This window comes from Scleropages formosus, chromosome 6 (genome assembly GCF_900964775.1).
Source record: "Scleropages formosus chromosome 6, fSclFor1.1, whole genome shotgun sequence".
Classification (NCBI taxonomy): domain Eukaryota; kingdom Metazoa; phylum Chordata; class Actinopteri; order Osteoglossiformes; family Osteoglossidae; genus Scleropages; species Scleropages formosus.
In genome coordinates this window covers 33,868,353-33,892,716 of record NC_041811.1, presented here as the reverse complement: position 1 = coordinate 33,892,716, position 24,364 = coordinate 33,868,353, and the positions used below count along the sequence as shown (strand labels likewise).

The following is a 24,364-nucleotide window of genomic DNA, read 5'->3' as shown; positions in this document are numbered from 1 at the left end:
TCCACAGCCAAGGCCTTGTAACCCCATCCCCCTCCTGTAGAAACCTTTGCCAAAACCGTAAGGTTCTCTTTTTGCGTAGTGCATGTGTGTTCCGAGCAGCAGCGCCCCTACCGAGACCTGCATGTGGGGGCAGATGTGCAGACCAATGAGAAATGTATCTTTATTCTTAATATTCGTATTGGAAAGACGCACTAAAAGAGCGCTGCGATGGTGTTCAATGGGCAGAAAGATGCGATCACGCCGGAGGGCGAAAAGTGAACTTTGTCGCCTTGGATGCGCCAAGAACAGATGTGTCTCGAACATCCTTGCAGTGCAGAGACGAGCGCTCGTGCTTCAGACTCAAACCGACACACAAGGAGTTTTAACGCCACCTTTTGTAACACTCTTCTGGGTACAATGTCATAGTTTTCTATAAATGTACAATGTACTGTAATGCATGCTCTTCACTTGTAAGTAGCTTCCACGCATTAGCGGTGTTTTACATTGAAACGGCTCTGTACAGTACTGCGAAATGTTAGAGAGAGAGGAGCATAAAACCATCAGTCTGCTTCATTACCAGATACTTTTCCTAAGGAAATCTTTTCTAGGGGGATGCAAAGTAACCAAATAGTTTTGTTTTCCACTGTATTAATGTAACTTATTGGGCCCTGCGGTAAAGTGGAATTGTGATGCAGGTCTTTGTAAAGAGCAGTTTGACCCTTTAACACAATGTTTCAACCATAAAATACTGTACATAGGATGACTTCATTTCAGGGCTGACGATTGTAACGCGCATCACATGAAATGTGGTTTCGGGTAAATAAACAAGTTAAACGTCACCGGCTGTCCGAGTGTTTGACTGCTGGTTGGAATGTGAAACTGCGTTTCCTGCTCTTCTCGTGCTCTAGATCTTCTCTTGGGAGTGAAAGGAAGCATTTTGTTTCTAGACACTCGTACTAAAGAGCTGGAGAAAAGGTGCAAGTGTCTTTTTTTCCTCCCCATGGAACCCCTCATCAGTGGTGTTGCGTTCACCTCGGGCCAACTGGTACGGGGGTGGTTAGAGCTGCTGCCTTTGGACCCAGCGTTTGCAGGTTTGAATCTCATCTCTGGCTGTATTACCTGGGAACAAGGTACTTTACCCTGAATTGTTCCCATAAAGATTCATCTGGAAATGCTGAAAATTCAGGATTTTGCTGGGGTGCCTTGACTGATGCATTTATATTTATCTGATGCTTTTCTCCCAAGTGACTTACAATGTTATCCTAGTTACCATTAGTTACCCTATTTTGCACCAGTAAAATTACCCTGCTGTATAGAGGAGTAAGTGCCTTGTGTGAGGGTACTACAGTTGGAGGGATTCAAACTTGCAACCTTTGGGTCTAAAGGCAGCAGCTCTAACACAGAAACTAGCAGCTCCCCACAGCTAAAGATGCTTCTTCAATATTGCTGAACCAGCACGCTTTGGGGAAAGGGAAGGATCAACTGCTGCACACTTCAGCTGGTTGGTGTCTGACTCAAGTGCAAAATTGTTTTGCAAACAGCATTAGTGTACATTAATGTACATCAGTGTATTCATGTACATTAAATCCTGAATTTGCAAACTCAACTGGGACCAGAACTGTGTTTTTAAGTTGTATGTAAATCTATGTCATTGCTTGAAAAACAAAACATTAGTACAGGTGGGGGGGGGGTGTGGTGGTATATGTGGAAATATGGTCAAAATGCCCCCCCCCCCCAAAAAAAAAAAAAAACAAATCACAGCACTCCATCATAGAAACAGCATATAAAAGTTCTTTATTAAAAGAAACTCGCATCTTAAAAAGACACAAAGGACTCAAGCAAGGTACTTTATGGGGCTTTTTGGGGATAGTTGAAAAGGTTTCCAAAAACACCATTGTTTTAGAAAGATATCGCTCATGTTCACGTAACACTCAAAGCAGGTGAATATACTGGCTAACTTCTGTTAAGCACCAGCTTAACATGATTAAGCAAAATCCAGCATTTATGGCATCTTGCATCCAGGAATGTATGAACACCATCCAAACTGGCCAGATGCAACCAGCTGGCAAATAAAAGCAGATCGTGGTAAAAATGTCCACGTTGATGTCTACTGTCCTGGTGCAGACAGGCTCTTGTTCATAAACTGTTTCTTCACAAAACAAAGCCACCACTGAAAAGAAAAACTGCCATTAGTTACCTAGACGGTTTAAAATGCATTAAAGTCCTGCTTGGGGTGCCTTGTGATGGGGTGTGTCCCCTCCCCTCCACCCTTGTGTCCTGTGTTGCTGGGTAAAGCTCTGGTTCGGCACGACCCCCCTCAGGACAAGCGGTTTTGGAAAGTGTGTTACTTTAAAATGTATTTTACACCCAACAGAGTCAACACAGTTTCTGTTCCTGTTTCATGGAAACAAAATGACAGGAAATCTCCATAATGGCTACACTAAGATTTGTATCAATTAAATGTAAAAATGTAAATGTTATAGTTACCACACGTAGACAGACACACACTCCATTGGCTGTACCTGCTCAACATACACAGGTTATTGGCACATTGAATGCAGGAAAGGACACAAACTCGCCTTGCTTGGTTTGTCAGTCTGGGCATCAAAGACGCGTTCGCACAGCCTCAGGCCCGTCTCCTGCCGCAGCTGTTGCAGGTACCCCCTCATAGTTTCTGCGAAGCACAGCATAGCAAGGACACTTTGAAGAAGAGACAACATCCATCCATCCACCCACCCACCCATCTCCAAAGTGGCTTATCTGGGTGCAGCTCAGAGCAGTGAGCCACCTGAGCGATTTAAGGCGTCTGCAGGACAGATGTAAAACCGTCCAGCACGTACCGAATGTGCCCAAGGGACATTCGAAGTAGGTGACCGAACCACCTCAACTGGCCCCTCCTCATTGGAATGAGTGGTGCACCGAGCTTCTCGCTTTGTGAGCATCCCTGTGTTCCTTGATGCTAACCTGTCGGGCGCCTTGTTCTCCTGGTTGAATCGCTCTTGACAAACTGGTAAAAGGCGACGGGGCAGACGACAGGTGGTCTCTAACTGACCTCCACAAGTGACAAAAAAAACTAAGATCGGCTTGCCTAGACTGGTTTTACCAGGACACACCCAGGCCTAGAAGGTTCACCACTAGCACAGGTGAGGGGTGCAAATTGGGTGCAATGCCTTCTGGGTGATAGGCATAAGTGGGATGATCTAGGCAGAGGCGAGGATGGAGTGGAAATGGGTTCCTGGCTGTGGACAAGAACCAGGTGCAATGATACGACCGTCAAAAATGGCTTGTGTCTTAAGTCCGAGACTTGGGGAAGCACTACAGGTGATCTTTGTCTCGAGGTCATTTTTCTGTCCGTTACTGTAGTAAACATATGGGCAGGAAGCAAGCGGTCAGCTGTGGAACGGTAAGTATTACAGGTAATGTCTCTCACTTGCACTCCAGTTCATAAAATAATAAACAACCTGTTTTACAAACATATATAGTATTTATTCAATCAATGACCTCATTATTCAGTACAAGATATTTTTCCTGCTAACGCTGTCATTTCACATCCACCCCAGGTATTTTACTCCCTGCCTGCTATGCGCTTCACTACTCAAAGCGGAGCAAAAGAAAACACTGCGCTTCTGTGCAATTCCTACTTCCTGTCACAGTGACAGTTTCAACAGCAAGAAATCAATTATGACAGAACTCAACCGAAAGAGCAGATTCAATACAAACCGTTAGAGAAACTGTGTAAACGTGTCAATAGCTTAATTCGTTTTAAGCGCTTTTGTAACATCAGAACCCTTAAAAGTGTTGCAAATAAAGGGTTCCTCTTGTGATTTACGACTCGGGAGTTCAAAGGTGACAAATGGACTAAAAGTTAAGTGTCTCTCCCGCTGAATTTGTGTTGCCAGTTTTAATAATTTGGATAACAAAAAAAAAAAAAAAAATTAATACAAACACTACAAAATATCTTGGTTTTGTCATTGTCATGCATATAAATACCAAAAAATATTCTGGTTAATTTTAAATTTTAGGTGACACTTTTTCATTCATCAACCTATTGTTTCCTCATCACAAATAATAGTAATTTGACCCCCTAATGCTGGACATTTGCCAAATTGTGTGATTTCATGGAACAAAAATCAAGCCCATTAGACAGGCGATGGGTGTAAAGAGTTGCGGAGCCGCTTACCCTCCTCCCCCTTGTTGGAGGGTTTGGTGTACATGGCGTTGAGCGGGAAGCCCGGCTCTCCCGGGATGGGGAAGTTGGTAATTCCCAGGGTGTACATCTCCTTCTCGCCTTGGCTCTTGGAGGTGCACTGGAAACAAGGCCGCAGCGCTAGGGCTCAGTGGTTCACACAAACACAAGTGCCAACGCACTAACCAATCCCTCGCATGTTGAAACGTGCAGGACTTCCACGTTATGAAGAATCAATCGATAAAAAGCGCTCAGGGCCATTACGTGCTTTAACTGTTATTAACAACTTGACTGTCTTTACCTTCTGAAGTTTTTTCAGGCACTCGGAGATGTACAGGGTCACGTAGATCAACGTTCTGTCCGCTTCATTCTGCGAGACAAAAAGGGATTCGATCCTACGCGGTACAGCAATGCAGCGCAGTCCTAAAATATCTGCGCCATCGTCAGAAAAGAGGAAGCAGTTAGAAAACTCTCATTTAATCTGTGTTGTCTAGCATTCATCACCAAAGTGACAAACCCAGAGTCTCTTGTTAAAAACGCTTTAAGTCACTGAAAAACTGATGACAAACTATATCGTACTCTGATATGGAGCCCGCTGTTAATAGGGCCGTGTGGAAAAAGCGTCCCTTTCTGCACCGAGAGGTCGAGAGCTGCTGCCCGCCCACCGTCACCGCGAGGAAGAGGGCGAAGGCTCGACCCCGCTGCCAATCGGGCAGCGGGCGCGTCTCACCCGCCCCCGCGCTGCTGCAGCCGGCAGAACTATGACAGGACCTTCAGCAGGGCGAGCTCAGGCATGCAAACTCACAATGAAGGAGAACCACCTGAGAACGTGTGGGCTGAACTGCCCAAAAGATCCATCCACCCAACCACCCATCCATCCATCCATCCATTCATCCATCCATTCATCCATCCATTCATCCATCCATCCATCCCACCCAACGGTACAAGAACCACACACATTTCCTGGTGGCAAATCAGGGTTGAGAATAACAGCAGCAGGGGAAGACTTCCTTAAAATAACAGCCCAGCATTTTCTCACCTTGATTTCATAGTTCTTGAAGAACACGTTGGCTTTGAAATGGTAGATGGCCTCCTCGATGATGTCAGAATCTCTGGCTGTAAACAAACAAGAGCCCGAGTCAAAGAGCCAATCGGAAGAGGAGCTGAGGACGCCCCGAGCAGGACCGTCTCACATCACCAAATAAGGAAATGACTCGCGTGCGAGCCGCTTCCTCATCCCTGCGCTGTTCTTTCAGCACATCTGCACAGACGTCAGAGAACAAGGGCAGAAAGAGCCGAAGGGAAACGATTCACTTTACTAAACATGCAAAGGAATACAGTTTAGAGAAATAACTGCACTGAGCGTGGACATGCGGTGCACTTCCTGTTCCGTCTGTGCGACTCTAAATCTCTCACCGTGTGTGTGTGTGTGTGTGTGTGTGTGTGTGGACTGACACACCACTCGGAGTGCAGACACGACTGACCGAACACCCTGCGCCTCCAGTACAGGCTCCGCACCACCACGTCCCTGACTTGGTACGATCTTACGGACCCTGACAGCGCGTGTGTGTGTGTGTGAGCGCGCAGAGCGGACGCAGGAACACACTCTCTTTGGGAGCGGGGCCCTTGTACTGAGTCCTCAGCGGCAGCAGGGCCATGTTGCCCACCAGCTTGGTGTCGGCCTCCATCAGGTTCGAGTGGTAAGCCTGCAGGAAGAGAGCAAAGAGAGAGAAGAGCATCAGCAGGAGGAGGGAAAGGAGGGAAGGAGCCGCATGATCCGCCTCTTACACACACACACACACACATTCAATGTGACACACTGACAATTCAATTGTGTCCATGATCTGGACGAAAACAACATCCGCGTTTCACTCGTTACACACAACTGAATGTTACATTTCCTGAACCTCACGTAGTGACATTTAGTTACTTTCATTGACAGTCAAGGAATGCAACGACAGTTGTTGCGTTTAGTTACGCTGACAGTAAATAAATAAACGCGACATTACAGGTACATTTAGTTACACTAACTGAATAAATGCAACATTTTTACAGGTACATTTAGATGCACGTCGTCGTAACGCGCCTCGCGACACACATTCACGACAGACACGTCGACAGGATCGTAGATTCTCGACGTTTCGCGGGCGGCGACACCCAGAGAAAACTCGTCACAAAAACGACTCCTCCGCGTCGCGTTCAGCTCAACGTCGTGCCGCCCGAAGCGAGGCGAAAAGCGCACACGAAGCGGCGGCGGCGGCTAAAAGCGTCACTTTCCCGCCGAACGCCTCACTTTACCGGCATTTTGAGCGTCCGTGTCCAGCAGCCGAAGCGAATCGAGCACCGCCGCGCGCGCAGCCCGCCGACACTTCCGCCCAGCGCGAGGAGCTGCTCGTGCAGGAAAAGGGGGCCTCGGCTCGGCTCGGCTCGGCTCGGGGCGGCGCGCTGCTCTTCCACCTGTGGCCACACGGGGGAGACAAAGTCCGCGCAAGCGCGCTGCAGACACACGGGGGGCCCGCTGTGTGAATCCCGCCCCGCAGCTGCACCGCTCCTTGTTTGACCTTTTTAATCACTATAACGTTTGCACATAAATTCGATAATTAGTGATGATGCTCTTTGGAGGCTCCAGTGTTACTGCCATTGTGACAACCCTTCTTACGGTACCGTGTTGCTGGGACCACCTGTCCGCACCTGCTTGGGGAAGTATTTTGATGAAATGTAACCACCAGTCATCTTTACTGTCTAGTTGGACCCAAGACAAACAGAACTGCACCACAACATAAAACATGGTGGCACAGCAAGTAGCGCTGCTGTCTCACGGTGCCTGGATGGTGCGAGGGGACACAGGTTCGGTGTGGAGTTTGCATGTTCTCCATGTGCCAGCATGGGTTTCCTCTGGGTGCTCTGGTTTCCTCCCACAGTCCAAAGACATGCTGTTTGTGTGTGTTCGTGTTCCACTTATGCATGGATGAGTGACCCAGTGTAAGTAGTGTATCTAGGAGTGTAAGTCACCGATGTGAATAAGGTGTGTGGGCTGGTAACACTACATAAAGTTCATTGGAAGTTGCTTTGGAGAAAACCATCTGATAAATTTAATGTAAACTATATTCGTGTGGCAATGTCAATAACCTACTGAATCATACCATCCCCAACTAGTTAAAATATTTAAGTGTTTTCTTTTTTTTTTTTTAAACAATATTCAGTTTTTTTATTGAAAATATACTCCAATCATTTACAGCGACTCAGATGTGTTTACATCTGCCTAAAAACAACAAATCCGTCTTTATGACAGCAGCTCCCATAACAACATAAAAACAAGCACAAACAAAAGAAAAACGATCACATACATGAAACGTGTCCTTAAAACCCGGAGTCTAACAATACAATATGGTTTACATACATATTAGCTCAATAAATTAAAATCTGTTGACAAAGGACATGCCGGTTTAATTTTGCAGCTTAGGTACTTGAAGAGAAAACCGGACCTTTTGCATATATCACCTTGGCATCATTTAAATGAACTTTTACACTTCCTTTTGGTGGGGCTTCCTTCTTGCCTTGTTTTTTAGTCATCCACTTTATCCTGGAAGAAGTCGTCATAGTTGGCGTTGCTGGGCTCCTCCTCGGTTTCCTGTACAGGGAAATAAAGTGAGACCAGTGCTGTTCTTGTGGGCCTGTCCATGCAAACGGTGGAAAAACATTAGCAAACCCTGCTTTCATTTGGCCTTTGTGTGACTTGCTGAGACTGCGCTCTTGTAACGGTCAGATGCGGGGGAGCGTCAAGACCCTTCTACGGACATTCAAGCACTAATCCACTGCCATTCATTAATGGCAGCTTCACCCAGATCCACTTTACCCTGGGCTCCTTGAACTCAAGGTCCTCGCCGTACTGGATGGAAAAGTCGATGTGCTGAAGGACAATGTTCATTCCTTCCTCGTCTGTGCGATCAAAAGGCAGAAAGCGTACCATGCTGTAGTCATCGATCTGCACAGAGAGACAACCATAGTGCATGATGCTATAATGTATTGCGCTATGTCAAGGGTAGGGAGGTTCAAAGAACAGGAAAAAAGGGGCATTAACTGTGAATTAGACTGTCATGCAAGACATAAAAATAACAGTAAAATACGAAGAAGCTGAAATAAGCAGAATTCACTTATTTTAATTTTGGATTTAAAAAGTCACATTCTACAAATTGCAAGCCACTGCAACCCATATGGGTGAAGATTCAGTTTTTTAATAGATTTATCTAAAATTAATTCTCATTCTAATGTACAAATCCCTGATTCTCCAGTATTTGATCTTTCAGTGCACCTCCTTCACGGCGGATTACGCACCAGACCACAGATGGCTTTTGTGAGCTTCTTAAACTTCTTGCTCCTAAGACCAAGCGCATTGTCTTCCATCATTGAATACATGTCTGGGTCTAAATACCTACACAGGGGCAAAGAAGAAAAAAAGTCTGGAGCAGTGAGGAATAATTCCCCTGGATCATGATGAAGCCATGCTGAAAAATAACCTACTTCTCAATTTCCTTCTTGGCTTTATGGCTGAGCAGATCCATTTTCGTCATGATGTTGACCTGTGGGATTTCCAGGGATGTCATTGCACTCAGAGCTGCCAATACCCCAGAAATGAACTGGAAAACACAAAAGGCAAAATTATTCTCCAGTACAGTCGAAACAAGCAAATTCTTACAACTGTTTATGTTTATCGTAACATCGGCTATTTGTACCCTCAAAAATTTGACACCATAACCATTTCATGTGTGCAGGGAAAAATACACAGAATACAGCGACATGCATAAGGAAAAGACCTGTCAGCCTTTGAATAACTGCGATGCCAGTGAAACCAAGGAAAGAACGAGCACACAACGTTTGTATCTGAGATGAGCGTCGCCGAATTTCCACTGCCACGAGCATCCAACCTTGAAGGTTTCCACCATGAACTGCGAGTCGACGAGGAAGACACCGCACACCCGGAACTCCCACTGCTGCAGCTTCTCCACCAGCTGCTTCATGACAGGCAGGTGTGTATAAAGCTCTATCTGACCTGAACATGGACAAATTCACAGAACATATGCAGATGACAACATCTGAATCCCCAGGCCAGGAGTTGTGAGACACCAGCTACCTGCTGCGCCACCGCGATTACTATAATCATTGTAGTCAGTATTAAGATTGAAAAAGACTGTGGATAAGTCATACCAGGGCAATCAAACAGGATGTAGTCATCGTCCACGTGACCCAGACATTCCTCCAGCCAGTCAAAGTTGTTCGCAAAGTATTCCATGCAGAAGACTAGGCCTCCGTTGGGGCCAAACCGCAGGGAGTCGTCCTCCATCACATCATCCACCTGGATCAGCTCCCGGATGTCTGCGGGCGAGCAGAGTCCACCGCTTGTTCCACACACCTCTCTCCACATACCTACGCACACGCGCTTTGGGCTTTGCGCCAACCATCTGTACATCTGGCTTTGTTTACTGAAGCACAATGCCGATGTTTCGCAGCACCTGGGTGGTGCGAGAGAACAAGGGTTCAATCCCCGCTAAATCTGTGTGGAGTTTGCATGTTCTCCCATGTCTGCGTGGGTTTCCTCCGGGTGCTCTGGTTTCCTCCCACACTCCAAAGACATGCTGTTCAGGTTCACCCAGAGTGTGAAAGTGACAGAGAGAGTTTGTTCCACTGATGTATGGATGAGTGACCCAGTGCAAGTAGTGTATCTAGCAGTGTAAGTCACCACGGTGAATAAGGTGTGTGGGCTCATAACTACATAGAGTTCGTTGGATGCCGCTTTGGAGAAAAGCATCTGCTAAATAAATACATGCACATGTAAGCATGTCAGGGAGGTCACAACTTCACCAGTCAGTCCGGTGCACCTGCATCTGACTCAGTGAGTGACATGTTGAAACGACACACGATGATGATAATGATGATGATGATACTGCATACTGTGCCACACAGACACACAGTGTCCGATCCATGATTATTGCCGTGCAGCGCTGCCCTGCCCCTCCTCACCTGCCATCACGGGGTAGTGGAAGTGCTCGGCCGCGGGGTCCAGGTTCACCACCTGCACGGAGCGCCCAATCGTTTCTGCGTGCTGGACCAGAGTGGAGCAGTAGGTGCTCTACAGGCAGCAGAGAGTAGTAGAGAGGACAGGAGGAGCAGGAGCAAAAGGGCGGGAGCGCCATCAAACACGTGACGTGACGAATCATGATTATAAACAGAAATAATATGTCATCACTGAACGGAGCTGTGCGTGGTGCTGTGGAAAGAGACTAAGTTTCGTGGGAGTACCTGCAAGCATTATCAAACAACTGTGAGACAGCCACATTCCTAAAAAGCGGACAGTTTTTCACACAGGGAGTGAACGACAACGACAATGACAACAACACTCTCTGCACTGACTCAAGCTCGACGTTAGCATAGCAGCTACCCGGCGTCCAACTTACTTTTCCACTCCCAGCCGGACCCATTACCAGCTGGGCGAAACGAGGCATTTTGACTAAATATCCTCTATAACCCTGTATTATAAGAAACTTGCTCTGAGCCCTCAGTGGTCATACATTTTACACTAATTAGTCATTTTTCTCTGTAGACCTCTGTTCTGCAGCTAACCACGCTTGTCGGACCGCGAACTAAAATCACTACGGGTCCTCGTTGAGACCAAAGTTTTCGAAATCGCGTCGCTACGGGTCCCCGTTGAGAGCAAAGTTCGCGAAATCGCGTCGCTACGGATCCCCGTTGTACTCAAAGTTTGCGAATCGCCAGGGCAGGCCGCTGCACCTTTACTGTACAATGTGACCATGTTAGCTGCGCTATCGGATGCACGCGACTATACTGAACTATGTGAGAAAATGTGACAACATACCTCAAAAGGTTTTTTTTTGTATATTCTCACTATATTTGTATTACTTCACTAGAATACAAACACCAAATGTTTTAGAGGCAGTAGTGATTTAGGGGACACTGCTTAAATAATTTGAATAAAATGAAACACGGGGGGGCGACGGGAACATGTGATGTTAAATGATCCATGCATGTTGGTTTCTGTTGTTCACCTCATAGCCTCTGGTCGTGTCAACAATCGAGCCAATGCTTTTTCCAGCATTTTATACACTAAATTAGAGCCAAAACATGACCTGGAAGTCCACAGATCTTCTCAGCACCAAACACTTGCAAAGCAATGGTAATTCATTAGTTACTGGGATGTGCTGCACAAGTGCATTGGACCATGTTTTATATTTCACAGTACATGTATAACCTATACAGAACCAAGACAGTTTCAACACTAAAAAACATGTAATGTGGCCATTTTTCCTTCATTGTCTTAGGACATCACAGCTGTTATACAAGCCCTATCGCTGCCTGATTGGATTACATTTACATTTATTTATTTATAATCATTGCTAATACATCTGGATACTACTGTAACAATTGTATGGTGTCCTCCTTACATGGTATGTCTGAATTCTCGTTTTTAGGAATTAAAGGGTAGGACGAGCCCTCTAGGAGGAACAGAAGGCTGTAAAGGTCACTGAAAAGAACCACGGATGACTCTCCGCTCAGAACAAAACCAGACCTGCAATATAAATAGTACAACAAAAACGTAATTCACGTCATGTAGCCACAGCATTCTTAGATACTCTTTTACCGGGAAATAATGGTAATTAAATGTTTGCATGTTAATGCAAAATATAGCACACCACAAAACCTTCCAACAAACACGTTTAATGTTATTTTATTACGGATAACAAAATTACAACATTATGTGTACTCTAAATTAGAGGCGAAAGCCTTTCAAAAGGGCATTTACATGAAAACCAAAATGAACAGTGTGGCACCAAGTCTTCCTTTCTTCAAATTATGCAAATAAAAAGGTGACTGTTCTCGCTCCAGCCAGTAAATAAAACATAGGCAAATGCTGACAACATGTACAATAATATACATTTTTCTTTAAGTTAACAAACAACTACGGTACAGCATTAGCGGTGTGGAGACCTTCTCTGGAACAGTGAGTGGTTCGGAATGAAAGGAGCTGCATCATTTTGGCAACTCTTCCCCATGGTAACCTATATCTACATTTTTTTTTTTTTTTTTAAGACTTCTTGTATTCAATCCTCTCCACCTTGACATCATCTCCAATGAGCTGGTAGACATATGTGACCACTGTAGAGGCTTGGATGTCCATGAGAACAAAGGATGGAATGATGTTGCTAAGGAAGAAAAAGAAAACAGACCACAGGTTTTAACTTTGCTTGTGTAAATTAAATGCATCTAATGCACAAATTGTATTTTCTATGAGATGTACGTCACTTTGGAGAAAAGCATCTGCTAAATGAATAAACGTAAATTCTGAGATGTTAACTCTGCGGTACACAGACCCAACCTCACACTCAGAAGTTTGCTTTCCCTATCACTGTGGTAAGAACACAATGTTAAATTATATGCTTATCCTCAAAAAAAAAAAAAAAAAAATCACATTTTAACATATGACGTACTAGACATTTTCTCCAGTCCCTTTATATTCTATTATTTTCTAAAGCAGTTATTGTACAATGTTAAGATGTTCCCACAAAATGTTTCTATGGGGATAGTTTCCTTAAAGTTCACAGAATTTGAGGATTACCGCCCCCTACACACATACTCAAAGTCTACCTCTCAAGTGCGCTGTATGCCCCAGTTGCAGAGCCGGGATTGATGTAGAACTTGTTCTCGTTTTCAAAAGCCTCAAATTTGTGTGTGTGTCCAGAGATGAGGATGTCCACATCCAGCTGCCTCTGGAGGAGGGCAAGACTGGCCACATCCCCCCATGGGATAACCTGGTGCCCGTGGATCAAGCCAATCTTGAACTGGCCCACTGTGACCACTTTCTGCTCTGGGTAGTTAAGGTTCTGTGTGTGGGAAAAGCAAACGGCTAGCTGACATCAATCGGCCAAAGCATGGCCACAAAGGCAAACAAATTTATACAAATAGATTTCTTCCTTTCACTCATGTGGATCAAAGTTCTACTTTTTGAGAGGCCAACCTACCATTTTTATTAATTATTCCACTAATTTTTCAGACTATGTCCTTTACATAGTCAGCTGACCAAAGTTGTGCTTTCACTAAGTTATATAACTTCAAGTAATTATTTACTACGTTAAAGCAAATAGTGTATTCTTTCCTAACTCAACATAGGAATGTACATTTCGGGCTGCAAGCTGTGTTGAAAAATAACCCATGTTTAATTGATATATAACTGATGTAGAACTTTGCAGTCTTCAGCATGTTTAAAAAAAAAAAAAAAAAAAAAACCCTAAGGTGTCACATATCACACTGAAGCAGGGGTCAAGGAAAACTAACCTCATCAAAGTCACCTCGAACAATGTGCACATCCCCTGCCAGCGTCTTCAGGTAGTCATAGCTCTCCTTGGTGCACAGATTGCCTGTGCAGAGGATGTGCTGGATCTTACCCGGAACCAGCAGCTTCTTGAACTTGGCCGGCAGTGTGTTGCACCGGTGAGGGATGTGAAGGTCTCCAAGCACCAGGACCAGCTAGGCATAGAAGGAGGCGAAGGGAAACCTAGTAAGTAGCTGACAGGCAGCTACAAATTACTCCCTGGGGCGGGCTTCTGGGCTAATACTGCATTTCAAAAAATTTGTTAGCTACTGCTTTTAAACACCCCAAAAACAACACGTTAAAAGAACCAAAGACGGATAACAACCCAACCCATTTTACTGAGTTATACAGGTGACCCTGCATGATGGGTTATGCGCTTAACAAATTAACTGGGTCATAAAAAACAATGGTACAAATTAATATGGTAAGTTTTATAATCCAGCTATGAATGGTTCTGCAAAAGCATGACAGTGAAATCACATAACATGTAATGAAAACACTATTATGGGTTAAAACCAAGGACACTGGAATTAAACAACTCTCCAAGTATTCAGCCCCACACTAACAGCCCACAAGGTTACTTTTAACTCAGCATTATTGAAGGACAGAATCACTGTCATGTCAACACAGTGACCATCAGATAATCCTAGAACAAACAAACAAACACCATCCTCCAAGCCACCTAGTTGATGTGCTAGGTCTGCTAATTTGAACATTTAAATTATGAATTTCATACACATTGCCCAGTTTCCCAGAGGGATTCACTTAAAGCTCCAGTTAGGTATGGATTTTAATAACACTGAGACGTGTTCAAAGACACTTATCCAGTGTTCATGAACTGAAGCTAAAAAAACATCTCAAAGGTATTGTTACGGACGTCAGTGGTAAAACCAATGAATTTCACAATATTATAACAACTTGTTCAATGCCAGGTGGCTGAGGTCCACAGTCTATCCAGGAAACATAGGGCACCAGACAGTATAACCTGCATGGACATATTTTAATAATTTGGCTCACAGGTGTTTATGATATAAAGAAATTAAGCACACAAGATCATTCCCTGTGTCTGAAAACACTCCTACGTAGAGGCGCTCCGTAGCATTACAAATGTTGATGTTACATGACCTTTTCATTGTGAGATTTAGACTTTAGACTATTTACACTGCAGTAAGGAGATACATGTTATAAAAGCTGTTCCTATGATTTACATAAATGAGTCAATAGTTGTACATTTCTCATTTCATTTCTGAAGTTAGTCATAAGGGCTAGCAGACAGAGACGTGGTTACAGCCTTACATTGAAAGCACCTGGGTTCAAATCCTGCTGCTGCTATCGACAACTTAACCAAAGTATTTACCCTAATTACTTCAGGAAAAATTACCCTGTTGTAAAAATTGGTAAATAATTAACACTGTAATATCAGCTACATGAATGAGAAATGACAGTACTTAACATACTGAATATGATAAAATATTTATCATGTTGTTAACTGAATAAAAGTATTAAATCTAATTGTTCAGTTATAATTTTACATTTACTTTAATCAATAGTTCTAATGTGATACAGAAGTAGGAAATATATATAGTACAGTAGTTGGTTATGAAAAATGTGATCAGTTTTTGCAGGGTAATTTATAGGTGCATACACTAGATTTAGCCAGGAAATAGCCAGATTGAAGCCACTGAGAGACAAGTGCCTGTTTTTGTTTCAAAATAGGTCTGATACAAGCCTTTCTGTAAAATACAATACCCACTGTGGAGATAAACCAACTACGTAACAAACATTTTGTTGTACTGAATAAAAAGCCAGTTCTATAAATAAGAGGTGTATGTAAATATGTGTGTGTTTATGTTTCATAAGCCACTGTGGCAGTTTTTTTTTTTTTTTTACTGGGAAACTTTTTTACACAGGGGTGTCACTGTAATTGTTCAACGAAATTCAGTAAGACCGTATCATTCAAAACTTCAGGACTACTAATTTAAAATGAACCAGACTAGAAAAACAATTTACTTATAAAGTGAAAACAAGAGCTGTAGGACATAACTAAAGCAATGGCCTTACCTGTTTGTCTGTCTGGACTTTAGGTGTTTGTTAGAGAATGTGGCAACATTGAGAGATATGGAAATATATTTCTGTCAAAGCATAGATCCACATGCCCATTTTACAGACTGAAGTGATGGCGAGTGGTCCAGCAGCTCTGACATTGCAGTGTTACTGTGACAGGCTCCCATTAGTCTGTAAGACAAGCGTCTGTAAACCATGACTGAGAGAGAGCTTTGAGAGAAAGAGGGACACTTACTCTGTGACCAGCCTGAATGCAACGAAGAGGTTGATTGGAGACAAAGGGAGGGTGTGTTGTGGGGTGGGGTGGGACAGAACAATATGAGGCATGATCACAGTTTAAAGAAAACAAACAAAAAAAAAAAAACAAACAAGAAAAATAACACCAAATTAGAAAAATCAAAAGTGAGCAAATTAATAAAATAATCAAACACAAATAAGGAGTGTTAGGTGATTGTGAACAAACAACTGAGGTTAGTTTCATGGCTCAGAATGTGGAAAAAGAAGCATTTAATAAAGCTTCTCAAGATCATTAAATTCCACAGAAATACTTGGTAAGGTGTCAGAAGAACATAATTCTAGTCCTGATCAAATAAAATATATATATATATACACATATATATATTAAAGGCCCTAGAAGCATCAGTGGAAAACATTTATTTTACTAAGTATGTTTCAACTCCAATCTGATTTCAGACCTATGCTGCATTATCAATAACACCATCAAGCAAAAAAGTACTTCAGTTTTGAGCTCATAAAAAAGCTTGGATTTCACATGAAATTGAACTTTATACACAATTTACTGCATCACATTATTATTACAGACAGCTGGAGATGTAAGTGTATATTTTCCAGGCTAGTTGTTAAGGAATGAAAAGTGTTACACTGTTAGAAATTAAACATTGACACTCTGATCAAAGCTTTTTTAGTTGAAATAAATTCAAGTACAGAGCAGCTGCTCTGAGCCTGTCGAACTGGGAGTGACGGTTTAGTCTCGCGACCTGCCCTGCTGACGAACTTCACACCACTAGTCTTGAGGCGTTCGCCACCAACCAAGTGTGTCCCCGTCGCTTATGTCACTGAAAATACATGGGTTTATAGAACAGAGAATAAAAGAATGACAAACTTAAAGTAAAAATGAGGCAACGGGGGTGTTTTACTAGTGCTCCGCGTCCACGACACACTCACTCTGGTCTCAGTTTTCTCGTGTCATGTGACCATTTCTCGCCAGAGACTTAGCCGCGCGGTTAACATAATAACAGCGCAGTACGAGAGCTCTGTGCGTTACGCTGCGCAATTATCTACACCTCACTACATAATGCAAAGCGCTAAATCACACGGGCGCCAATGAAATATTAATTTTAACAACCCTTTTCGCCTCACCATTTTTATTCTCCAGTATCCGCTGTGGTTCAGGAAGCTACGGCGTACGCGGCCGCGAGACGAAACGCACCCAGCGCCTGTTCCAACCAATGGACGGTGAGACGTGCGCGCGGTCACAGGGGGGGCATTACGGGCCTCCGCGAAGGACAAACTTTACCGAAGCCGTTGTTGTCGAACAACGACTAGGGGAGTTTGCTGTACGTGGTCACAGTGAGGCACTGAGAACAAACTGGATACCTAGCAGTTTTAACAGTTGCAAACATTCGCTGTTGTTCATGTGTTTGATGTTGTTTTTAATAAATCTTGCATTCACGTGCCGCGCTTCGCAAAGCACATTACACTCAAGACGTAAATTTACAGAAAGTTGTTCTACTAATATGTGACGGAAGGAAGTTACTGCAAGAGCCCGGATAGCTCAGTCGGTAGAGCATCAGACTTTTAATCTGAGGGTCCAGGGTTCAAGTCCCTGTTCGGGCGGAACTTTTAGGGCACATTTACATTAGCGACTCGACACGTGAATCAGATCATGCGTGTTATTAACTTGTTTCTCCTAGAGAAACTTAGTATCGCACTAGAGTACTTTGGGCGGGGTTCGGGTTCGGGTTGGGCTCCGGGTCCGAGCGGCGTGAGGAGCGCAACGCTCAACTGAACCTTGTTGCGCAACCCGGCGGCCCCCGTTATACACGAAGACGCAGAAAAGAGCTCAAATCTCACATCCTTTCTCTTAAAAGCGTCCGTTTATCGACAAAATAGGCAACTCGGCCTTTATTATTGTATCGCTGCAGCTTCTCTTTTGATACGTGATTTCTAATCGCTCGCAGCAAAGTTTTACAGCAATATTAACATGATCTACATGATGATCTACGATGAGTGCAAAAATTACAGGGCACATTCTTCTTATTTTTTTTCATTTCCTAAGTTTTAAGAATTCTTTTTAAAGTTCTGGTGCATTATAAAGTGGTTATTTGATACTTCTAAAGACTAGAGGACAGTGTTAGTGTAGCCTTGTATTTTTGCATATGTCCTAGGTAGTAAATTCAGAGGTTCACCTTTTAATAATAATAGAACTCTCTCTCTCTCTCTCTCTCTCTCTCTCTCTCTCTCTCTCTCTCTCTCTTTCTCTCTCTCACACACTCACTCACACACACAGGACGCCGCTCTGCTACAGGGTACCCCAAGCAGCACTCGAACCCCAGACCCACCGCCCAGTGAGCCCCAGCCAAACCTGCTGCGCCGCACTGCATCGTTTTTAATAGAACTGGGTACCTTAATTGTAAGAATTACAGTACAGAGGTGTGAATGTTTCTCTTAATGAACTGCGCCTCTCAGATGTGCCACACGGGACCCACAGTCACCTAACTGCCCTCCCTACACCTGCAGTAACAGCTCCGATGCCCCCCAGCATGCGCTTCTCTTTCCCTTTTCCTCTCGTCATACTGTTGCGAAGGAGCACTGCTGTAACTAGTCCTTGCAAACGCCACCAAGCCCACCACCACACTGGGCCTCCCTGCAGGTAACGCACTCCACTTCCCCCAATCCTCTCCTCGATGTGTTCTGCTGCTACCCTAGTATCCCCGGAGTCCCTGTATTGTGGCACTTCCCTCGCCGGTTTTACCCTGAAATCCTCCACTGGGCTCCGTCAGGGTGACTTTGGCTTGTTGCTCTGCCTTTGCGGAAGACCAAGCCACCTGGGAAATAAGAGCTTATCCTTCTCTCAAGGGTGTTAGCGGTTCATATAAAGACTTTGTCAACCAGAACAGGTCAGATTATTTGTCCAAAGTCTGAAAAAGTGCTCATAAAGCCTTTCTTTAAACATACCTGGGAGTCCTAAAGGGGGGGCATGGTGGTGCAGTGGGTTTGGCTAGGTCCTCCTCCCTGGGAGGTCTGCGGTTCCAGTCTCGCTTGGGGTGCCTTGTGATGGACTGGTGTCCTGTCCTGAGTGTGTCCCCTCCCCTCCAGCCTTACGCCCTCTGTTGCCGGGTTAGGCTCTGGTTTGGCATGACACTGCTCAGGGTGAGTAGCTTCAGCCAGTGTGTGTGTGTGTGTGTGTGTGTGTGGAAGTCCTGAGTTGGCTGCTGCTATCAAACACTCCAGCGTGAGTGTCTGCTATATCCCTCAAAGTTGGTACAAGTGCTATGATTGTGAATACATCATTAGTCAACACTCACTTCTTTTTTTTCTGTGAAATTGTCCTTATTTCTTGGCGCAGTGGGTTGGGCCAGGTCCTGCTCTCTGGTAGGTCTGGGGTTCGAGTCCCATCCTGGGTGTGTCCCCTCCCCCTCCGGCCTTACGCCCTGAGTTGCCGGGTAGGCTCCGGTTCCCCGTGACCCTGTATGGGACAAGCGGTTCAGAAAGTGTGTGTGTGTGTGTCCTTACTTCTTTCCAAAATCCCTCAAGTATTTCGCAAGTGCCCCACCAGAGGCAAAGGCCGCCCAACATTATGAGACGGGTTCCAGCCTTTTAATTTGAAATGCACAACGTCTCTTTTCGTTTCTGCAGTAGTGGTCAAAGGTCATATGAGGCCAGCTGCCCAAAGGCCTTCGGTTCCAGGGAAGTGTCAGGTTTAACTGGAAGGCTGGAGGGCGATGAGAACAGAGGCATCCGCACTCAGAGGTCTCACCTCTCCATATCAGAATGTACTCTGTGTGTGTGCTCACATACCTTGCGGACTCGGTGATGTTCTTGAACTTTGGGTGTTCCTGTGAGGTGGTGTAACATGCCGTACCACGTCCATTTGAACCCAGGCGTTACCTGTGGAACCAGGGGGACCCATCCATCCTCAGCTCCGTTTATAGAACATGCCACCTAAATCTTCTCACATCAAACAGTGTGCACTGTTCTGAAATCTCACATGGCAGCCATCAGTCATAATTTACGCTCTGAAGGTTTTATGTGTGAATGTGCAATGAGTGCGTGGGCAGCACCGTGGTGCAGTGGGTACCTGTTGCCTCACACCGCCTGGGCTGCCGCAATGGGACGTAGGTTTGGTCCCTGCTTAGTCTGTGCGGAGTTTGAGTGTTTTCTGTCTTTGCGTGGCTCTCCTCCGGGTGCTCTGGTTTCCTCCCGCAGTCCAAACATGTGAATTGGTAACTGTAATTTGCCCGTACTGTGCGTGCATGTGTGTGTGTGTTTCGTTGCTCTGGTGTACAAAAGGCGGTAGGGAGATGAAAGTGCTACACCTCTAAGGCACCGTGAACAAAGATCAGTTCTATGCAGTAATTATTGTACTGTGTTGCTTCGGAGAAAAGCTTTGGCGAAATCAATAAAATGCAAATGAATGGTGGGTAGAATTATTTTCAAATCATTCTTGATCTCTTTATATACACACACACATTTTCAGAACCGCTTGTCCCATACAGGGTCACGGGGAACCGGAGCCTACCCGGCAACACAGGGCGTAAGGCCGGAGGGGGAAGGGGACACACCCAGGACGGGACGCCAGTCCGCCACAAGGCACCCCAAGCGGGACTCAAACCCCAGACCCACCGGAGAGCAGGACTGCGGTCCAACCCACTGTGCCACCGCACCCCCCTCTTTATATATGTATTTAAAAAATTACTAGGAAGGAATCGTCGATATTCGGATCAAGTTTTATGCAGCAACTCCTGTTGATGAACGTTGGTTCATATGGTGGAAATAAACTAACTGTATTTGAGAATCACACGTCTGCATCTAAGTATCTCTTTCTGCTCATGTAATGAACACATTGTATTTTCTACGATTCTCTGCTTTGGAGAAAAGCATCTGCTAAATGAATACATGTAAATGTGATCTGTCGAGGATAATGTCATAAATTTACAAAAGAAAAGTAACTGCATTATTATCAGTTATAGTCAATTAGTTTTTTCATGCAGATTCTGTGAAATCATGGGCATTTATTTATCTGTTACTTTTGTCCAAAGCAACTTACAATGTTAAGGTTACAATTATTTACCCATTTATACAGCAGGGTAATTTTACTGGAGAAATTTAGGGTAAGTAATTGTCCTATATACAATACATATATACCACACATACCAGGGTTGGGCAGCACTAACACTAGGGTACCATGAGGTAAACTGGCTCTAATCCATCTTTTAATTGCTTTATATTTATTTATCTAGCTGACACTTTTCTCAAAAGCAACTTACAAGGTTAAGGTACAGCTGGGTAATTTTTTTTCCCACAGAGAAATTTTGGAAAAGTACCTTGCTCAGGGGTACGCCGGCTGGAGGTGGGAATCAAACCAGCAACCTTCGGGTCTAAAGGCAGTACCTTTAACTACCGCACTACCAGCACTTAGTAACAAAGTCACCTGGAGTTTCAGGTATAACTGAATTGCAAATATTAAAAAAGTTCCTCTAAAATCCATTGGGCTGCAGGCCTCCAGGATCAGGGTCGCCCCTTCCAGATGGAAGCACTAAAGTTTAACACTTTTATTCTAACACATACACCCTTTTACAACAGCCTCACAGGAAAGAGGGCACCGTTGTAAATATAAACCTTCCCCAGTAATAACCTTTCTGCAGCAATCAAAGCGTCTTTCTTAACATTTGATACCGCGGTGCTCTATTCATAGTGCCGCTTCTCCGTACCGCTGCATTTCATACGTACCCACGACTGTGCCAACTTTCGGAGAGTCCCTGAGTCCCAGAATATGTGGCAGGCAGCATGAATGGGGTGCATCCTATGTTGGAGGAATATTATAGGCTGCGTGGTCAGAACCCAGTACTGGTTGCCATGGGAACCCGAGGCCCTAAACAATATGTATCTCCAATACTCGTTTCTCTGCACTGGCTTCCTGTAGTTGCCAGAATCAAATTTAAGGCCCTGGTTATGGGCTACAAAAGCATCAACAGAACTGCTCTCAGATATCTACAAGTCTTGATCATCCGCTATACCCCAACCAGACTGCTACGCTCCTCCACATCTGCCCGTTTGGTGGTCCCACACGAAAGATAAAGCACGGAGGTTCTCGGGTCTGGCTCCGTTGTGGTGGAATGACCTCCCCCTCCCACTCAGAACTGCTGAATCCCTGCCCATATTTAAAAAGGGTCTGAAAACTCACCTCTTCCAGACTCACTTGGCCCATCATCTCTTAAGTTCATGTAAGGTGTAAATGTTCATGCACCATAACTTTAAGATGATGCCGGATAAACCTTTATGCAGCTACTCCTGTAATGTAACGTAAATGTTTATATGTATCTGATTTATATGTATCATGAATATTGGTTCATATGGCGGAGAGAAACAAACTGCATTTAAGAATCACACGTCTACATCTAAGTGTCTCTTTCTGCTCACGTAATGAACACCTTGTATTTTCGATGAGATGTATGTCATTTTTGAGAAAAGTATCTGCTAAATGAATATGTGTAAATATGTATGAAGGGGTCACCTGCAGGAGGCATTTTTTCAGGCTACACAGATGTCAGCTCCCGTATCACATGGTTTCCTCATCAGCCAGATGTACTTTGTGAATACACAAGAAAAAAATATTTCTCCATTTAAACAGACTATTTCTCCACATGAAGTAAGACAACATTTGGCTCCCCGAAAGTCTTTTTGCTGTTCATCTGCCAATCGGATATTAAATTTAAAAAGAAAAAAAAAAAAAAAAACGAAATGGTCAGATTAAATGTATAAATACATTTTTGTGCGGATTATGGGAGCATTATTTTTTTGCTGTTTCACCTTCAGTGTGTTAGTTTCTAGAATGTTCATTCATGGGATTCAGTCACAAGGCAGATCTTTTACTTTTAGTATAATTGATCCCCCTCGAGCAGCCAGAATAGACGTAGTAGGAGAGAGAATGATAAGACGCAATTAATGCCGGTTGGGGAGAGAGAATGAAAAAAGAATTTGAAAAAGTTTCTGTTGACCAGGCCAAACACAATTCCTTTGTATTACGAGAGTGCGGCGGAAGCTGAGCACAAGGTGCTGGGTACGAACAAAGGCCAAGATCACTGTTCTCTCCAAATTCTCCAGAAGTGACCTCAGTCACCATTGAAAATCACTGAAGCTTTAAAATGTTTCTTGCTCCCGTTACACGGCGAGGTGATTCCACTTCACGGCATGAAGGTTTTTCGCATTTACGTTTATCTGTTTAGCACACGCCTTTCTCCGCAGGGGCGCGCATCTCAGAGAACGACACTACAGCGCTTTACACCAACGGAAGGAGAGACTCGGATGCAGACACACGACTCGGTCAGTTCGTCACATTCCGCCGCGCGGACCAGCGTACGTCGTCCGAGTAGCGGGTTTCTCATTTATTAAACACATAACTTAGTATACATTTATGGAGCACCGTAGGAGATCAGAGTCTAAAAGAGCTGAGTTTTGAGACTTCTTGAGTGTTGAGAGGGATTCAGCAGCTCCGAGTGAGAGGGGGAGCTCATTCTACCCACACTGGAGCCAGAACCAAAAACCTTTGTGCTTTTCTTATTGTGAGGCTCTGTGCATGCTCCGTAAACATGTATTATATTATCCATGTGGGGAAAAAAAGCCTTTTTACATAATGTCTGGGGAGAAAATGGACAGGTACTGGTTCTAAGCCAACTATCTGATTTCTGTCACTAAGGTTTTTTTTTTTTTTTTTTTTTTTTAAAAAATTCGTTCACTGGCCTTGTTCTCGCTTTGAAAACTGAGATCCAGGAAAGCTGGCAGGGTGCAGTGTTTTCTTTCACCGCCTTGTTGTCCCTGGAAAGCGAGAGAGAGAAGGTTGTCTGAAGCACGTTAGCCGCACTCCATCGCCTCCGCTTACGTGTTATTCCGTCGTTTCGTGTTGGAAACGCGTAGCATCTCGGAAGGGGGTGTGACATACAAGTTGAAGCCCACGTCAACTGCAGATGAGTGACCCTGAATACATCTGCTCATCGTGCATGTTGGAATCCCACGGCATCTTGATTTCAGGCGCTTCCGTTAAAATTCCTCATTCCAGTACAATGAAATAACAGCAGTCATTGGACAGTTTGAACAGGTTGGCAAGTTTTACTGAAAAAACACACACAGTCTGAAGCCATTTTTCCCATGCAGGGTCACGGTGAACCGGAGCCGAACCCGGCAACATAGGGAACAAGGCTGGAGGGGGGAGGGAAACACACACAGGACGGGATGCCAGTCCATCTCAAGGCACCCCAAGCGGGACTCGAACCCCACATCCACCAGAGAGGAGGCACAGACCAAACTCGCTACACCACCGCCCCTCCCCACTTAAAAAAAAAAAAAAAAAAAAAAAAAAAACACTCAAAAACAAATACTATGTCATATACTGTATATACATTTATTAGCACACAATTTCATTCAAAGTAAATGTATTATACTGAATGGGACTCCAGATAAACAGATGTCAGGGTAGGGTTTTATCTACCAGGTAGATACTTCTATTTGGGGAC

The 24,364-nt window shown here is 44.4% G+C and overlaps 3 protein-coding genes and 1 non-coding gene across 5 annotated transcripts; 1 reads left to right on the top strand and 3 right to left on the bottom strand.

The window, feature by feature from the left end:
• Nucleotides 1-1,750: 1,750 nt before the first annotated feature.
• On the bottom strand, nucleotides 1,751-6,578 carry arpc3 (actin related protein 2/3 complex, subunit 3). Its single transcript, XM_018755537.2, has 7 exons — nucleotides 6,464-6,578; nucleotides 5,772-5,871; nucleotides 5,205-5,281; nucleotides 4,467-4,535; nucleotides 4,160-4,286; nucleotides 2,559-2,653; nucleotides 1,751-2,149 (listed from the first exon to the last, which is right to left on the bottom strand). The coding sequence occupies exons 1-7, from the start codon at nucleotides 6,467-6,469 to the stop codon at nucleotides 2,087-2,089; spliced, it is 537 nt and encodes a 178-aa protein (XP_018611053.2). The 5' UTR covers nucleotides 6,470-6,578; the 3' UTR covers nucleotides 1,751-2,086.
• Nucleotides 6,579-7,382: 804 nt separating this feature from the next.
• Nucleotides 7,383-10,813, bottom strand: gpn3 (GPN-loop GTPase 3). Its single transcript, XM_018755524.2, has 8 exons — nucleotides 10,618-10,813; nucleotides 10,184-10,292; nucleotides 9,371-9,538; nucleotides 9,091-9,215; nucleotides 8,687-8,802; nucleotides 8,501-8,597; nucleotides 8,022-8,150; nucleotides 7,383-7,796 (listed from the first exon to the last, which is right to left on the bottom strand). The coding sequence occupies exons 1-8, from the start codon at nucleotides 10,663-10,665 to the stop codon at nucleotides 7,731-7,733; spliced, it is 858 nt and encodes a 285-aa protein (XP_018611040.1). The 5' UTR covers nucleotides 10,666-10,813; the 3' UTR covers nucleotides 7,383-7,730.
• A 1,434-nt stretch (nucleotides 10,814-12,247) lies between these two features.
• On the bottom strand, nucleotides 12,248-17,089 carry vps29 (VPS29 retromer complex component). 2 transcript variants are annotated; one of them, XM_018748640.2, is made up of 5 exons: nucleotides 16,992-17,067; nucleotides 15,847-15,858; nucleotides 13,511-13,702; nucleotides 12,824-13,059; nucleotides 12,248-12,381 (listed from the first exon to the last, which is right to left on the bottom strand). In XM_018748640.2, exons 1-5 carry the CDS (start codon nucleotides 16,992-16,994, stop codon nucleotides 12,264-12,266), a joined length of 561 nt encoding a protein of 186 aa, XP_018604156.1. In that variant the 5' UTR covers nucleotides 16,995-17,067; the 3' UTR covers nucleotides 12,248-12,263. The 2 variants fall into 2 exon arrangements, with proteins under 2 accessions (XP_018604156.1, XP_018604165.1); XM_018748649.2 differs by lacking the exon at nucleotides 15,847-15,858 and having other exon boundaries at nucleotides 16,992-17,089.
• A 306-nt stretch (nucleotides 17,090-17,395) lies between these two features.
• trnak-uuu (transfer RNA lysine (anticodon UUU)) lies at nucleotides 17,396-17,468 on the top strand. Its single transcript has one exon. It is a non-coding gene; the product is annotated as a tRNA-Lys (tRNA).
• The last annotated feature ends 6,896 nt before the right edge of the window (nucleotides 17,469-24,364 follow it).

Bases quoted from the DNA above. Each gene is read 5' to 3' on its own strand.
- arpc3 (XM_018755537.2), bottom strand. The intron at 4,287-4,466 runs GTAAAGACAGTC...CCTTGTTTCCAG, and splicing joins GCCTGAAAAAACTTCAGAAG to TGCACCTCCAAGAGCCAAGG. The intron at 2,150-2,558 runs GCGAGTTTGTGT...TTTTCTTTTCAG, and splicing joins AGACTGACAAACCAAGCAAG to TGGTGGCTTTGTTTTGTGAA.
- vps29 (XM_018748640.2), bottom strand. The intron at 13,060-13,510 runs GTTAGTTTTCCT...TCCCACACACAG, and splicing joins TTCGAGGTGACTTTGATGAG to AACCTTAACTACCCAGAGCA. The intron at 12,382-12,823 runs GTAGACTTTGAG...TTTCTTCCTTAG, and splicing joins GCATACAGCGCACTTGAGAG to CAACATCATTCCATCCTTTG.
- gpn3 (XM_018755524.2), bottom strand. From the start codon at position 10,665: ATGCCTCGTTTCGCCCAGCTGGTAATGGGTCCGGCTGGGAGTGGAAAA. The intron at 9,216-9,370 runs GTATGACTTATC...GTCCATGTTCAG, and splicing joins CATCCTGTTTGATTGCCCTG to GTCAGATAGAGCTTTATACA. The intron at 8,803-9,090 runs GTTGGATGCTCG...TGTGTTTTCCAG, and splicing joins TCATGGTGGAAACCTTCAAG to TTCATTTCTGGGGTATTGGC.